General features: G+C 45.1%; 1 protein-coding gene across 1 annotated transcript in view; it reads left to right on the top strand.

The window, feature by feature from the left end:
* Window positions 1–15,509, top strand: part of pcloa (piccolo presynaptic cytomatrix protein a) — a 677,428-nt gene that overhangs the window by 615,670 nt on the left and 46,249 nt on the right. Inside the window, exons 23-26 of the mRNA XM_070898375.1 lie at window positions 3,295–3,395; window positions 6,139–6,184; window positions 6,320–6,474; window positions 6,755–7,036. Of these exons, the coding sequence (XP_070754476.1) occupies window positions 3,295–3,395; window positions 6,139–6,184; window positions 6,320–6,474; window positions 6,755–7,036 (584 nt within the window). The remainder of the gene's footprint in view (window positions 1–3,294; window positions 3,396–6,138; window positions 6,185–6,319; window positions 6,475–6,754; window positions 7,037–15,509) is intronic.

Raw genomic sequence — 15,509 nt, 5'->3', positions numbered from 1 at the left:
TTTGAGTTTTAAATTAAGAGGAGCGAGTTCTACTGTTGCATAATGGGTTGTTCAATATCTTGATACAGAATGGCAGTGGCCACCGTGTAAATCATTATATACAATTGTAGCGGTATAAACATTAGACCCTTTTTCAGTCAAATATATTTCAAATAGCTGCTCTTAAACTGCTTGATTAATAAAATGCTTTAATGTCTGTTTAAAAATGGGAATTAGTCTGACAGAAGTGTATAACTCCAGTAATTGTGAAATATCAGTGCTGTCTCATTTCACTTATCATCTATCTTACTCTGAGCAACACCCTTAATGTTATTAAAACTATGTATGCCTGAATTCTGTCATACTTCAGACTTCACACACTGTCTGTGACAAATGATACTGTTAAACACTACAAAGAAACAAAGCTTTAATTTGCAATGTACAGAAAGACTGTCGGGGACAGAAACTGGCAGAGCCACAATATCTGCTGGCTCTTCCTTAACCTTCCCACAAACAAAGCCAGGGTTCCGTTCTCTAACTTAAATAACAGTGAATGCAATCACTCACTCTTTAATTATCAGTTAGACTTTGCAGTCTGTGCTTCAGAGACGTGGACTATGTACAGTAGGCACCTCAAAGCACTGGAAAAGTGCCACCGACGCTGCCCCCGCAAAATCCTGCAAATTCATTGGGGCCACATTGTCCGCATGCCCGATACTAGACTCCCGAAACAAGCACTCTACTCCAAGCTCCATCATGACAGGCGAGCCCCAGGAGAGCAGAGGAAACACCTCAAGGACACCCTCACAGCAGTCCATTTTGTGAGTGAGACTTCATTAATGTGCCGCCAACAAGTTGCAGGTCACGAGCGGGCATCGCATTGCAGCTCCCCAGCTCTGAGTCAGCGCAGTATCAGGTGGAACCCCTGTCCCCCTCCTGCACCCCTGTCTGAGCAATGCTTTGAGTGACTTCTCGCTTACAAAGTGCCAAAGGATGATCTAGATCTTGCAGGAGCTGGTAAGATTGGATTATCATCATCATCATCATAGGCAGTCCCTCGTTTCGAGGCTGACTTGCTTCCACTCCAAAAAAGGATGAGTTCACAGGTGTTTCAATGAAGGCCCTAATATTGCAAGTCCTGACTACATCCTGAAGGGTGGAAGATGTCTGTGCATGAATTTTTTTAATGTGTGGTGGCCGTTGCACACCAGCCACCACATGGGCTCGACAGAGCTAGGTCTTGGACCAGTGGCAAAGATTAACCAAGACGACTGGAGACCTGCTCTGCTCCATGGTCCTTCCAAGATCACGTCTTCATGGTTATTCTGCCAGTTGGCATAGGCTGAGGGAAAACGTGGTCTTCAGATATTTCACTTGACATTGAGTTCACTGTAAAATACTCCATTTCTATAACGCACATAAGAATATAAGAAATAGGAGCAGGAGTCGACCATTTGGCCCCTCGAGCCTGCTCCGCCATTTAATAAGATCATGGCTGATCTGATCATGGACTCAGCTCCACTTCCCTGCCTGCTCCCCATAACCCCTTATCCCCTTATCGCTCAAATCTCTGTTTATCTCCTCTCATATCTCCTCTAAACCTCCCCCCAATTAATTTAAATCTATAACCCATGGTTGTTGACCCCTCTGCCAAGGAAACAGGCCCTTCCTATCCACTCTATTCAGGCCCCTCATAATTTTATTTACCTCAATAAGGTCACCCCTCAGCCTCCTCTGTTACAAAGAAAACAAACCCAGCCTATCCAATCTATTCGATTATCAGCCTGGTACTTGAATCCATGGGCCCAAGTTTCCACACGATAAAAAACGGGCGCCCCTCCGAACTGGGCGCCCGTTTTTCGCGCCGAAAATGCCGCCAGAAAAAAAACGCGCGATTCTGGAGCGCCCTGCAGCTCCATGTCTGCTTGGCGCGGCGCCCAGGGGAGTGGAGCCTACACTCGCGCCGATTTTGTAAGTGGGAGGGGGCGGGTACCATTTAAATTAGCTTTTTTCCTGCCGGCAACGCTGCGCGTATGCGTCGGAGCGTTCGCGCACGCGCAGTGTGAAGGAAACGTTGGCACTCGGCCATTTTTGTAGTTCTTTGTAGCTGTTTAATTTTTGAACATTTTTTAATAAAAGCACATTGCCATCAGCACATCAGCAGTGAGGCTTCTTGCAGCAGTGAGAAGGTGCAGGAAGCCTCAGACGTTGAGGCAGCCGTTTCCCTCTCTCCCCCCCCCCCCCGCCGTCGGGAACGAACGGCTTCCCCCTCCCCCCCCCCCCACGGGAATGAACGGCTTCCCCCTCCCCCCCCCCCATGGGAATGAACGGCTTCCTCCTCCCCCTCCCCCCCCCCGCGGGAACGAACGGCTTCCCCCTCCCCCCCCCCCCACGGGAATGAACGGCTTCCCCCTCCCCCCCCCCCATGGGAATGAACGGCTTCCTCCTCCCCCTCCCCCCCCCCATGGGAATGAACGGCTTCCCCCTCCCCCCCCCCCCCTGCAGAATTCTCCCTGGCTGAAGCACTTTCACACAGGTAGGAAGATGGTTTATTTAATCTTTTCTTTGCTTATAAATTTTTATTCAGGTTGGATTTATTTGTATAATATTTGTATAAGTATAAATAAGGATTTATTATAGAATTTAATGGCTTCTCTTCCCCCCCTCCCCCCCACCTCGTTCTGGACGCCTAATTTGTAACCTGTGCCTGATTTTTTAATGTGTAGACAAGGTTTTTTCAGTTCTACAAAAATCTTCACTTGCTCCATTCTAAGTTAGTTTGGAGTACGTTTTCACCGTGGAAACTTTGAAATCAGGCGTCAATGGCCAGACACGCCCCCTTTTGAAGAAAAAATTCTGTTCCAAAGTGGAACTGTTCTACCTGACGAGAACTGCAGAAAAAAAATGTGGAGAATTGCGATTTCTAAGATAGTCCGTTCTCCACCAGTTGCTCCTAAAAAATCAGGCGCAAATCATGTGCAAACTTGGGCCCCATAATTCTGTAAAACCGAATGACCACTCTGTAGCCTCATAAACACATACAACTCTCAGACTATGCTTTAATTTAATATTGGTGAATTCAAAAACTTTCCCCAAAATATTAACATTTTGGACTAAACTATGTTGTAATTCTATAATTGTATTGGTGTCAGACTTGCATGAGTTCCCAATGTGTGAACACACACCAAACTTTGTACGGTTGTCTGGTGTATACTGGCTCTGAAAGGTAAAATAGACATTGAATATCAAGCCCACCATATTCTATTTGTAACCCCGTGGAGTGCAACTTTTGTTCCTGTGCTTGTTTTCCAATAGGGGTAAGATGAGCCAGGACACTGATCTCACCCTGAAAGGTGAAAAGCACAAATTGTCAGAGCAGTTGAAACAACAAGGACTTGGCCTAGCAGAAACTGACGGTAAGATGCCAGTATAATACATAGACGATGTTGGTTCTGAGCTGTTAATGCAGGATCTCGAGGGAGCACAGAAATTGTTTAAGTGTGATATCAATATATTTCTGGTTAACACCAACATTTTCATGTGTTTCAACCAACTGCAGTTCCATTCAATGTTTCCCATGCAAGAATATTTGAGCTGTAATGTTTGTGTATATGATTAACAATATTCAGCTAGAATTTCCACGGGTTGCGGTGTCGGCCAAATTCCAGGAGAAATGATCTAAACGGCTTTTTGGAAAGAACTTAAAAATTAACTAGACAGGCCACTGAAATCCGTTCTCCAATATGGTAAAATGTATAATGGGGGAAAAGGATGCTCACACATCAGGAATATGAAGGTAACATTATCAAGTTACAGAAAATCAGTAGAAGATATGATGGAAAATGGTTTGGGATTTTCACTTATTCTGGAATTGTTTAAAATGTGCCATACTTCATTTTCAGTTTAGTGCAGGAAATCTTGCATAAACACAGCACTAGTCCTTGTACTATGTCATCTTGTACAGGAACAAGACACTAAGGAGCTGAGTTTCTGCTGGGGTTCTTCCACGCATCCAATGTAATTTCAGCAGGAGAGCCAAGGAACTCCTGGAAAAAGAGTGAATAGCATTTACACTATTTCTCTGGGGGTTTTGTGGTCTGTGATTGGGTTCCGGGGCCTGTGATAAGAACATAAGAAATAGGAGCAGGAGTCGGCCATTTGGCCCCTTGAGCCTGCTCCGCATTCAATAAGATCATGGCTGATCTGATCTTGACCTCAAGTGCACTTCCCCGCCCGCTCCCCATAACCCTTCACTCCCTTATCTTTCAAAAATCTGTCTATCTCTGCCTTAAATACATTCAATGACCCAGCCTCCTTAGGGCAGAGAATTCCAAAGATTCACGACCCTCTGAGAGAAGAAATTCCTTCTCATCTCAGTTTTAATTGGGCGATCCCTTATTCTGAAACTATGCCCCCTAGTTCTAGATTCCCCCACGAGGTGGAAACATCCTCTCTGCATCCACCTTGTCGAGCCCCCTCAGAATCATATATGTTTCAATAAGATCACCTCTCATTCTTCTTAACTCCAGGCCCAACCTGGTCAACCTTTCTTCATAACACAGACCCTTCATCTCAGGAATCAACCTAGTGAACCTTCTCTGAACAGCCTCCTCTGCAAGTATATCCCTCCTTAAAAAAGGAGACCAAAATTGTACGCAGCACTCCAAGTATGGTCTCACCAATACCCTGTACAGTTGTAGCAGGACTTCCTTACTTTTATATTCCATGGCCCTTGCAATGAAGACCAACATTCTATTTCCCTTCCTGATTACTTGCTATACCTGCATACTAACTTTTTGTGTTTCATGTACAATGTCCCCAAGATCCTTCTGTACCACAGTATTTTGTAATTTCTCCCCATTTAAATAATTTGCTTTTTTAGGGTTTTTATGTTTTTTATTTTTCCTACCAATACATTTTCCCACATTATACTCCATCTGCCAAAGTTTTGCCCATTCATTTAACCTATCGTTAATGGAAGGTCGTGTCTGACTAACTTGATTTAATTTTTCGAGGAGTTAACCAGGAGGGTAGATGAGGGTAGTGCGTACGTTGTAGTGTACATGGATCTTAGCAAAGCTTTTGATAAGGTCCCATATGGCAGACTGGTCATGAAAGTAAAAGCCCATGGGATCCAGGGCAATGTGGCAAGTTGGATCCAAAATTGGCTCCGAGGCAGAAGGCAAAGGGTAATGGTTGATGGGTGTTTTTGTGACTGGAAGGCTGTTTCCAGTGGGGTTCCACAGGGCTCAGTACTGGGTCCCTTGCTTTTTGTGGTATATATCAATGACTTTGGGGCTAGACTTTCCACTTTTGTGCAAATCGGCCAAAAATGAGCGTTATTTCCAGCGTGGGCAGTAAATATGGGTTTTCAGATCGCTGGATTATCGACAATTGTCAAAATCCTTACTTTGCATTTCTTTAAATGGGAGTTACTGTGAGCGATCTGAAATGGGCGTTAGCGTTAAATTTCTCTGACCTTCTGCCGTAAAGTGTGGCCGTCCTTAGCAACAGCATGGCAACGCTAGATTTCCGCATTTCAGGAGGTCGAGGGTCATCATTACATGCGCATAAAAGGAGACAGAGAGAGAGGGAGCAGAGAGAAAGTGAAGGCGTGTATGGGTGTGGTGTGGGTGCTTGTTTGGCTGTTTTGGGAGGTACGAGGGAGAATTTCTACCTTAGTACAGAATTGTGAGCAAAAAGTTAGCTGTTACCAGCGAGATATTTTCGTTAATTTGGTGCTTACAATGGAGGGAATGGAGGAGGTGACACAGCGCGCTGTGGAGACTGATGCTGGTGAGAGCAGTGAGCTGGGAGAGGAACAATTGGGAGGTCGAAAAAGAGCGAGGAGATTCTCGGACGAGGCAACTGCCTCCCTCCTGCAGGAGGTCGAGTCACATTGGGGTGAATTGACACAGGGAGGGCGTGGGAAGCCCACCCCAAAGGCCTACCAGAAGATATGGGCCAAGATAGCCGAGGTGGTTATGTCGGCGACCAACGAGGTGCGTGAGGGCAACGAGTGCCACAAGTGATGGAACGACCTTGTCGGATCCGCAAGAGTAAGTATTACATTTATTTACATGTACTTATATATTTATATAATTTGATTTGTAAGTGTAATGAGTGATTAAAATCAAATGTGAGGTCTTTCACTTTTAGCGGGAAGGTTGAAAACAAAGCCTGCAGTCACGGTGTACATCTTTAGGTAAAGAATTATAATTATCATAATAATCATGATTACATCTGTCGGTTATGTGTTGTATCAGTCCCTGTGACAGTACCTAGCAATGATATCACGCAATGATCTCATGCCATGTCATCCTGTTGTTATCTTTTACAGAAGAAGGTTTCAAAGAATAGGGCCAAGCAGCAGTGAACGGGTAGGGCCACCAGTCATCATCGACCTCACTGATATCGAGGAGCGGGTGCTAGCCCTAGTGGGGACCCACCCAGGGTCGGCCACGCAGGCAGCTGTAGAGCCTGAACTGATGCCACGTGAGTAAAGTATACACAATTGCGTGATGTAAAGTCAATAGATGCCACACCCACCCATATCCTAAACAATAATATATGATAGATGATTGATAAAAATGTTCTCTAAATAATGCTGGCCTCATGAGAATCAACGCAGTGCAGAATGTGTTGATGGTCATGAAATGTGATGATTTTGATAGCGGTGGTGCTTTTCTCGTGCATAATGCTGTGTGTAGCGCTGGACTCACCTTGTCACCCTAGCACCCCCTTCTCCTCTAATAACCTCATTTGTGTTTTGCAGCTCAGCCAGCAGCACATCCCCAGGCAAGGCCACTGAGCCCAGAAGGTGGGGGTGCAGGGCAGGACTCGAAGCACGATCCTCCATCTGGTGCTGAGGAGCCCCGATTCTCGCCCGTGGATCTGCTGGGTCTGTTCTCTACGGATAACAGTGTGGACTTTGAGAAGCCTGCATCACCAGGCTCCATAACGCTTTCGACCCCAACGCCATCTAGTGCTTCTGCGGCCATTCACACCTCCACTGTGGGGGTACCAGCCCCAAGCACCTCGCCACAGGGCACCCCAGGTGTCCCCAAGATGGCGCCGACCCTGCGGAGGTTTCGTGGATGTGGCAGGTCTGCTCCACGAGCGCCAGATGAGAGCAGAGAGATGGTACAGTTGTCCAGGAGGACTGTAGCCATAGGTGACCAGATCCTACAGGCATTGGGAGGCATAACCTGACAGCTGGCCAGCATCTCCGGCACCATGATGGAGTATGTTCCGCAGATGGCGGAGGCCGTGGAGACGATAGCCAGGAACACTGGTGGCAGAGGCCTCCCAGTGGTCCTGAGCGCGGCACTGCACCCCAAGATGCCGCAACCCTATTGCCAACAACACATGCGAGCCAGGAGGAACATCTTGCTTCTGGTTCGGAGAATATTCCCATCTCAGGACCCTCCTTTCCCGTATCTGTGCAACCACCCGGTCTGTCTTCCTGCCCCTCAATGATGCAGCGCCTGAGGAGCTCCTCGGCCAGGCGGCGTGGAGCGAGGAGGGGAAGGGGTAGAGATGAGGAGAAGAAGGGGTTGGGAGGGAAGGAAAGTGAGGTGCATGTCTGCAGGTGATGGCTTTGTAATATTTCCATCTGGGTGCATCAAATTTGTTTTAAGGTCTGGGGTACGGGGAGAGGGGGCCACCTGGTTGGTTTGCATTTGTGTTCTGCGTTGCTGGAAATGTTGACCATTTGATTGATGTCAATGTTATAAATGTATTGTGGGGTGGGGTGGGGTGAGGTGGGGGTAGGGTTGGGGTGTTTTTGACCGTTACACTTATGATTTCAGACCAGTGGTTCTATTAAATGTTTTTTATTTAACATAACCTTTCTGCGAATTGTCTCAGATAGCTGCACCGTTATGCACTGATGATTCCTTAACATGAAAGATATAATTACACTTAACTTGAATCAATTTCAACTTTAACTGGCACCAAGTTGATGGGCACCATTAATGTCTGAACTGCACACACAGCAGTGTATCAGCTTTGTCAATAACAGCAATGTTCTTTCAGGCAAATCGCTCATTTATGAGCTGCTGATGTAAGAGTCTTGCAGCTATGTAGCCACCACGGGTCCTTTCCTTCGGTCTGGAGGGGGGATAGTGGGCATGGTTGCATAGTCAGCCTGATTGTCTGGCCCGAGGTCAGCATCCAGCCCCTCGCCCTCCTCTTCCTCTCTCTCCTGAGGTGGATCATCAGTCCCTTCTGGCAATTCTTGCCCACTCCTGATAAGTTGTGCAGCATGGAGTACATGACCATGAATTGAACTACCTGATCAGGGTGGTATTGAAGCTACCCTCCTGAGTGGTCCAGACATCTAAAGCGCTGCTTAAGCACAACAACGGTTTTCTGGACCACTTTGTGTGTGGCTCTGTCGCTCTCGTTGTATCGCTTCTCGGCCTCGCTGTGGGTGTCACGCAGGGGGTCATCAGCCAGGTGGTGAGGCCATATCCTTTGTCACCAATGATCCAGCATTGACCTTGTGGCTGACTGGTAAACATGTCAGAGTCAGCGCTGTCATGCAGGACGTGAGCATCATGGATGCTGCTCGGAAATTTGGTATTCACTGCCATAATTATCTGGTTGTGGTCGACAACGAGTTGCACCTTCAGGGAGTGAAATCCTTTTCGGTTCCGAAAAACCTCTGCATCCTGAGAAGGTGCCCACATGGCAATGTGCGTACAGTCTATTGCTCCCTGCACCTTGGGGAAGTTTGCAATTCGGTAGAATCCTAGAGCCCTCTCAGTCTGAGCTTCCGTGGTCATAGGGAAGCTGATAAAGTCCATCCTACGTGCTTACAGGGCTTCAGCGACCTGTCTAATGCAGCAATGTGTGGCATGCTGAGATATTGCGCAAATGTCGCCAGCGAAGGCCTGAAAGGAACCGGACGCGTAGAACGAAAGTGCCGCGGTCACCTTGACCTCGATGGACAATGCGGTCCAGATGGTGCTGGCAGGCTGCAGATCTCCCCTGATGAGCTGGCATATCTCACTCATAACCTCTTTGTGGAAGCGCAGTCTCTGAAGGCAGGTGGTGTCGGATAAGTTGAGGTAAGACTGCTTCTCCCTGTAATTGTGTGGGGTGTATGGTCTCGTCCTCCTCATCAGTCTGGCACGTCTTAGATTGGGCACATAATGCTGTTGAATATATCTTCTGCAATGTGTATGCTGCAGCATCTGCATTGTCATTAAGACAGGCTGAGAAATGGCTGGCCCCATTCCAATAACTATCAGTATAATACCGATTGTTCACAAACAATAAATGCCCCCACTAAGACACCTAAATAATTTCCAATCATCCACAGTATGAAAAAATGTTTGTTCAGATGTTCACATCACCTTAAAAGACCTCCATAGTACATACAAACTCCCCCGAAGTTGAAGCAGCCTTTGAAATGATGCGACCTGCGATTTAGAAAATGGCGTCCATTAGTTCAGGTCAGTTCAACTTTTTCACAGCGGTTTTTTCGGCGAGTGATATTGTTGGCGAGATGTGTGCAAGGTGCCAAAAGTAAGGATGACCAATTTTCTGGGTGTTAGTTTCAGCAAATGGGATCTTTACGACAAAAAACAGTGGCCGGGTGGTATTATTAAATCTTGGCGCTAATTATGTACCGAAAGTAACGCTGGGCGATATTATGGGCGTTGGTTTCACCCATGCTGATCTTTCCACCCAAAAAAGTGGACAGGTGGTATTATTTTTTATCGGCGTTATGTACATGCTGAAAGTAATGCTCAGCGATAAGTGACCAAGAAATGGGTGTTACTTTCCATTTTGTGGCTAAATGGGCGATATATAGGCGTTGCACCTCATTTCAGCGTTAAAATGGACGTTAAGTGGGCAATACGCATGCAAAAATAATGGAAAATCTAGCCCATGGACTTGAATGTTGGACGTATGATTAAGAAGTTTGCAGATGATAATATAATCGGCTGTGTGGTTGGTAATGAAGAAGAAAGCTGTGGACTGCAGGAAGATATCAATGTACTGGTCAGTTGGGCAGAACAGTGGCAAATGGAATTCAATCTGGAGAAGGGTGAGGTAATGCATGTGAGGAGATCTAATAAGGCAAGGGAATATACATTAAATGGCATGACACTGAAAAGTGTAGAGGAACAAGGGGACCTTGGAGTGCTTGTCCACAAATCCCTAAAGGTAGCAGGCCAGGTAGATAAGGTGGTTAAGAAGGCATATGGAATACTTGACTTTATTAGTCGAGGCACAGAATACAAGAGCAGGGAGGCTATGCTTAGAAACATAGAAACATAGAAAATAGGTGCAGGAATAGGCCATTCGGCCCTTCGAGCCCGCACCACCATTCAATGAGTTCATGGCTGAACATGCAACTTCAGTACCCCATTCCTGCTTTCTCGCCATATCCCTTGATCCCCCTAGTAGTAAGGACTACATCTAACTCCTTTTTGAATATATTTAGTGAATTGGCCTCAACAACTTTCTGTGGTAGAGAATTCCACAGGTTTACCACTCTCTGGGTGAAGAAGTTTCTCCTCATCTCGGTCCGAAATGGCTTACCCCTTATCCTTAGACTGTGATCCCTGGTTCTGGACTTCCCCAACATTGGGAACATTCTTCCTGCATCTAGCCTGTCTAAACCTTTCAGAATTTTAAATGTTTCTATGAGATCCCCTCTCATTCTTCTGAACTCCAGTGAATACAAGCCCAGTTGATCCAGTCTTTCTTGATATGTCAGTCCCGCCATCCCGGATATCAGTCTGGTGAACCTTCGCTGCACTCCCTCAATAGCAAGAATGTCCTTCCTCAAGTTAGGAGACCAAAACTGTACACAATACTCCAGGTGTGGCCTCATCAAGGCCCTGTACAACTGTAATAACACCTCCCTGCTCCTGTACTCAAATCCTCTCGCTATGAAGGCCCACATGCCATTTGCTTTCTTAACCACCTGCTGTACCTGCATGCCAACCTGCAGTGACTGATGTATTATGACACCCAGGTCTCGTTGCACCTCCCCATTTCCTAATCTGTCACCATTCAGATAATAGTCTGCCTCACCAAAGTGGATAACCTCACATTTATCCACATTATACTTCATCTGCCATGCATTTGCCCACTCACCTAACCTATCCAAGTCACTCTGCAGCCTCATAGCATCCTCCTCGCAGCTCACACTGCCACCCAACTTAGTGTCATCTGCAAATTTGGAGATACTACATTTAATCCCCTCGTCTAAATCATTAATGTACTATGTAAACAGCTGGGGACCCAGCACAGAACCTTGCGATACCCCACTAGTCACTGCCTGCCATTCTGAAAAGTACCCATTTACTCCTATTCTTTGCTTTCTGTCTGCCAACCAGTTCTCAATCCACGTCAGCACACTACCCTCAATCCCATGTGCTTTAACTTTGCACATTAATCTCTTGTGTGAGACCTTGTCGAAAGCCTTCTGAAAGTCCAAATATACCACATCAACTGGTTCTCCTTTGTCCACTCTACTGGAAATATCCTCAAAAAATTCCAGAAGATTTGTCAAGCATGATTTCCCTTTCACATGCTGACTTGGACCTATCATGTCACCTCTTTCCAAATGCGCTGCTATGACATCCTTAATAATTGATTCCATCATTTTACCCACTACCGATGTCAGGCTGACCAGTCTATAATTCCCTGTTTTCTCTCCCTCCTTTTTTAAAAATTGGGGTTACATTGGCTACCCTCCACTCCATAGGAACTGATCCAGAGTCTATGGAATGTTGGAAAATGACTGTCAATGCTTCCGCTATTTCCAAGGCCACCTCTTTGAACTGTATAAAGCACTAGTTAGGCCGTAGCTGGAGTACTGCGTGCAGTTCTGGTCACCACATTACAGGAACGATGTGATTGCACTGGAAAGGGTGCAGAGGAGATTTACAAGAATGTTGCCTGGACTGGAGAATTTTGGCTATGAGGAAAGGTTAGAGATGCTGGGTCTGTTTTTTTTGGAACAGAGGAGGCTGAGGGGAGACCTTATTGAGGTGTTTAAAATTATGAGGGGCCTGGATAGAGTGGATAGGAAGGACCTGTTTCCCTTGGCAGAGGGTTCAACAACTAGGGGGCATCGAGTTAAAGTAATTGGGTAGAGGTATAGAGGAGATATGACAGGAAACGTCTTCACCCAGAGGGTTGTGGGTGTCTGGAACTCACTGTCTGAAGGGTGGTAGAGGCAGAAAGCCTCACCATATTAAAAAAATACTGAGATGGGCACTTAAATGTCGTAACCTACAGGGCTACGGACCAAGCACTGGAAAGTGGGATTAGGCTGGATAGCTCTTGGTCGGCCGTCATGGACACGATGGGACGAAATGTCCTCCTTCTGTGTTGTAAATTTCTATGATTCTATCTATACCCCTTTGCAGACTCTGCGTCCTCCTCACAATTTGCTTTCCCACCCATCTTTGTACCATCAGCAAACTTGTCTACATTACACTCGGTCCTTTCATTCAAATCATTAATATAGATTGTAAATATTTGAGGCCCCAGCACTGATTCCCGTGACATCCCACTAATTAGAGTTTTCTGAAAGTTACCCATTTATCCCAACTCTCTGTTCTTTGTTAGTTAGCCAATCCTCTATCCATGCTAATATATTACCCCCAACGCTGTGAGCTCTTATCTTGTGCAGTAACCTTTTATGTGGCACCTTATCGAATGCTTTCTGGAAATCCCAATACACGACATCTACTGGTTCCCCTTTATCCACCCTGCTCGTTACATCTTCAAAGAACTCCAGCAAATTTGTCAAACACGACTTCCCTTTCATAAAACCATGCTGACTCTGCTTGTCTGTCTTATGATTTTCTAAATGTCCTGCTACTACTTGCTTAATAATGGACTCCAGCATTTTCCCAGTGACAGATGTTAGGCTAACTGGTCTGTCGTTTCCTGCTTTCTGTCTCCCTCCTTTCTTAAATAGGAGCGTTACATTTACGGTTTACCAATCCACTGGGACCTTTCCAGAATCCAGAGAATTTTGGTGGATTACAACCAATGCATCCACTATCTCTGCAGCCACTTCTTTTAAGACCCTAGGATGCAGGCCATCAGGTCCTGGGGACTTGTCCACCTTTAGTCCCATTATTTTGCTAATACCTTTTCTCTAGTGACAGTGATTGTTTTAAGTCCCCCCCCCCCTCCTAATAGCCCCTTGATTATCAATTATTGGGATACTTTTAGTGTCTTCTACCGTGAAGACCGATACAAAATGTAAACTCGATTTTATGAAATCAGCTGGCGCTGACTACCTCGGAAAGCCAAGATTGCAGAGCGCCTCAAACATGCTTTAGTCCCATTATTTGCATATGCAAATTAACTGATGCCTGTTTCCGGCACGGGTGCCAGTTGCCTATTTTTGTGCCGATACCAATGTGGCAGTCGGCACATTTCCAGCAGTAATGAGCGTCCGGTTAGTGCCCCAAAAAATGGGCATGACGCCATTGAAATTCTAGGCCATAATATTATCAGGACACTGTGTACTTCTGCATCAAACTAACATGAGTCACTTGATGAAGATGTTAGCGTATAGTGCCACGCAATCTGCTATCACACTCTGCCTGCCACAACGCCCACTGCACGGGCCCGGGAAATGCTTTACCCACAGAGTAACATTTTAATATCAATTGTGTGATCTGCCAGATAAAGATAAATTTATACATGTAGCCTGAAACATTAGCATTATATTGTAGACATTAACATTTCACATTTTGGGTTTCCAGGCAAAACCTCTTCGTATTAACGTACAATTTCATTTGTACATAGGCTGAAAAGTTACAAATATTTAGTGTGCTGTTTGTTTGAAGTAGAGTAGTCACTATCACATTTCAGATTCGCATTACTTGCTAATCTCTGACACCAGTCTAATGAACGTCGGAGCTCTGCGTTTGGGCAAAGCCTCATTATTCAGTGCATAGTTTAAGGGAAAACACATTATTTTGCAAATACCAGAAGACATACTGTTCAAATGAGTACAAATATATTGTTTTTTATTTTTAAACTATTAATGTATTTTACTGGTGGCCACTCGAGGTTCAGTCCCGAGACAAGTTATTTTCTTATTTCTATATTCATGTCAATTAATTTGCAGAAAGCAAAGTGGAATCACTTCATATATTCATGTTGGCTCTCAATTATTTCTGACTAAATTGTGTCCCAGCAGCAGAATTTAGTCGCAAACTATTGACTCAGCCACTTCACAGTGCACAGAACTAACACTATTGCTAATGTTAGAAATGATGGTAATTCTCTGTTTATTTGTCACAGTCACTCTCCGGTCTGACTGCTGTCGGCAGAAATTAACTTTTGCGTGATTGGGATGCACAATAACGATCTGTATTTGTAGGAAGTGTAATGAGACACAGTTTGGGGCTCGGCCAGCATCAAGCAGAATTTTTGCAAAAGAAAGAGAATCAATTCACACGAGTGTCACCTCATTTTGTGGGGAAAAGGAGGCCAGCTGTTTGGAAGATAGATGAGCTGTAGAATTGTCATAGATGTCATCAGGAGCTTTGCCCTGCCATCATCACTGCAATGTATGTTGTATTTAATTGGGGAGATGGGCTCTACAAAAATTGACAATATATACAAGTAACTTTATTAAATATATTCCAACCACCTCATGTACTAACAGAGTCTGTAGACAAAAAACTACATCACTACAAAACAGATTATCTGGTCATTATCACATTGCTGTTTGTGGGAGCTTGCTGTGCACAGATTGGTTGCCACGTGTCTTACATTACAACAGTAACTACACTCCAAAAGTACTTCATTCGCTGTAAAGTGCTTTGGGACATCCGGTGGTTGTGAAAGGCGCTATATAAATGCAAGTCTTTATTTTCTTTCTTTCCAATGTCAGATCGTTTATTTTTGTTGCATAAGGACTAAATCTTACTGCATTATTAGGTAGAATGAACTTTCAATTTAAGTCACCCAAAGATTCAAATTTGGACCATTGGAAAAGAAGGGGGGAGAAATTGCATCGTTCCCTGTTTGGGTGGTAGCACAAGTATCAGCACAAAGTGTGTTTTGTAGGGAGGGCACAACAGTTTATGGAGGACATTTAGTTTAGTGTAAGTGGCAGCATTTTAGTAAGAATGAGGTGTGTTCAGTTAATTATTCAGCTATTCAGTTCTAATATCAAATCGCTTGAAAAAAATCCAACTCATCTAGTCTGAGGTTTAACAAGTTGCACGGATTGGTTTCAGAGTCCGTATGCAGACAGGTGTGGGAGCATCATATCCTGCCCAATAGGGAGAGAGCTGACCCTGCAAAAACCTCCAGGTTAACCAAATTTTATTTGTTTAATTGAACCCCTGCCCATGTTAGGCCTGGTGCTGAAAGCTTGCTGGGGAGGGTGGAGGGCAATTTGTGCAGGAGACAAAGGATGAAGGTATGTGGCCATTTAAATGTGTCATCTGTGGAACCTTTCTTGCATAGAACTTTTAAAGATCCAATTTTTGATAATTCTCAGTGTGAAAAGGACTTTCATTGCA

This window comes from Pristiophorus japonicus, chromosome 13 (assembly GCF_044704955.1).
Source record: "Pristiophorus japonicus isolate sPriJap1 chromosome 13, sPriJap1.hap1, whole genome shotgun sequence".
Lineage (NCBI taxonomy): Eukaryota > Metazoa > Chordata > Chondrichthyes > Pristiophoridae > Pristiophorus > Pristiophorus japonicus.
This window is presented reverse-complemented; position numbering and strand designations above follow the sequence as displayed.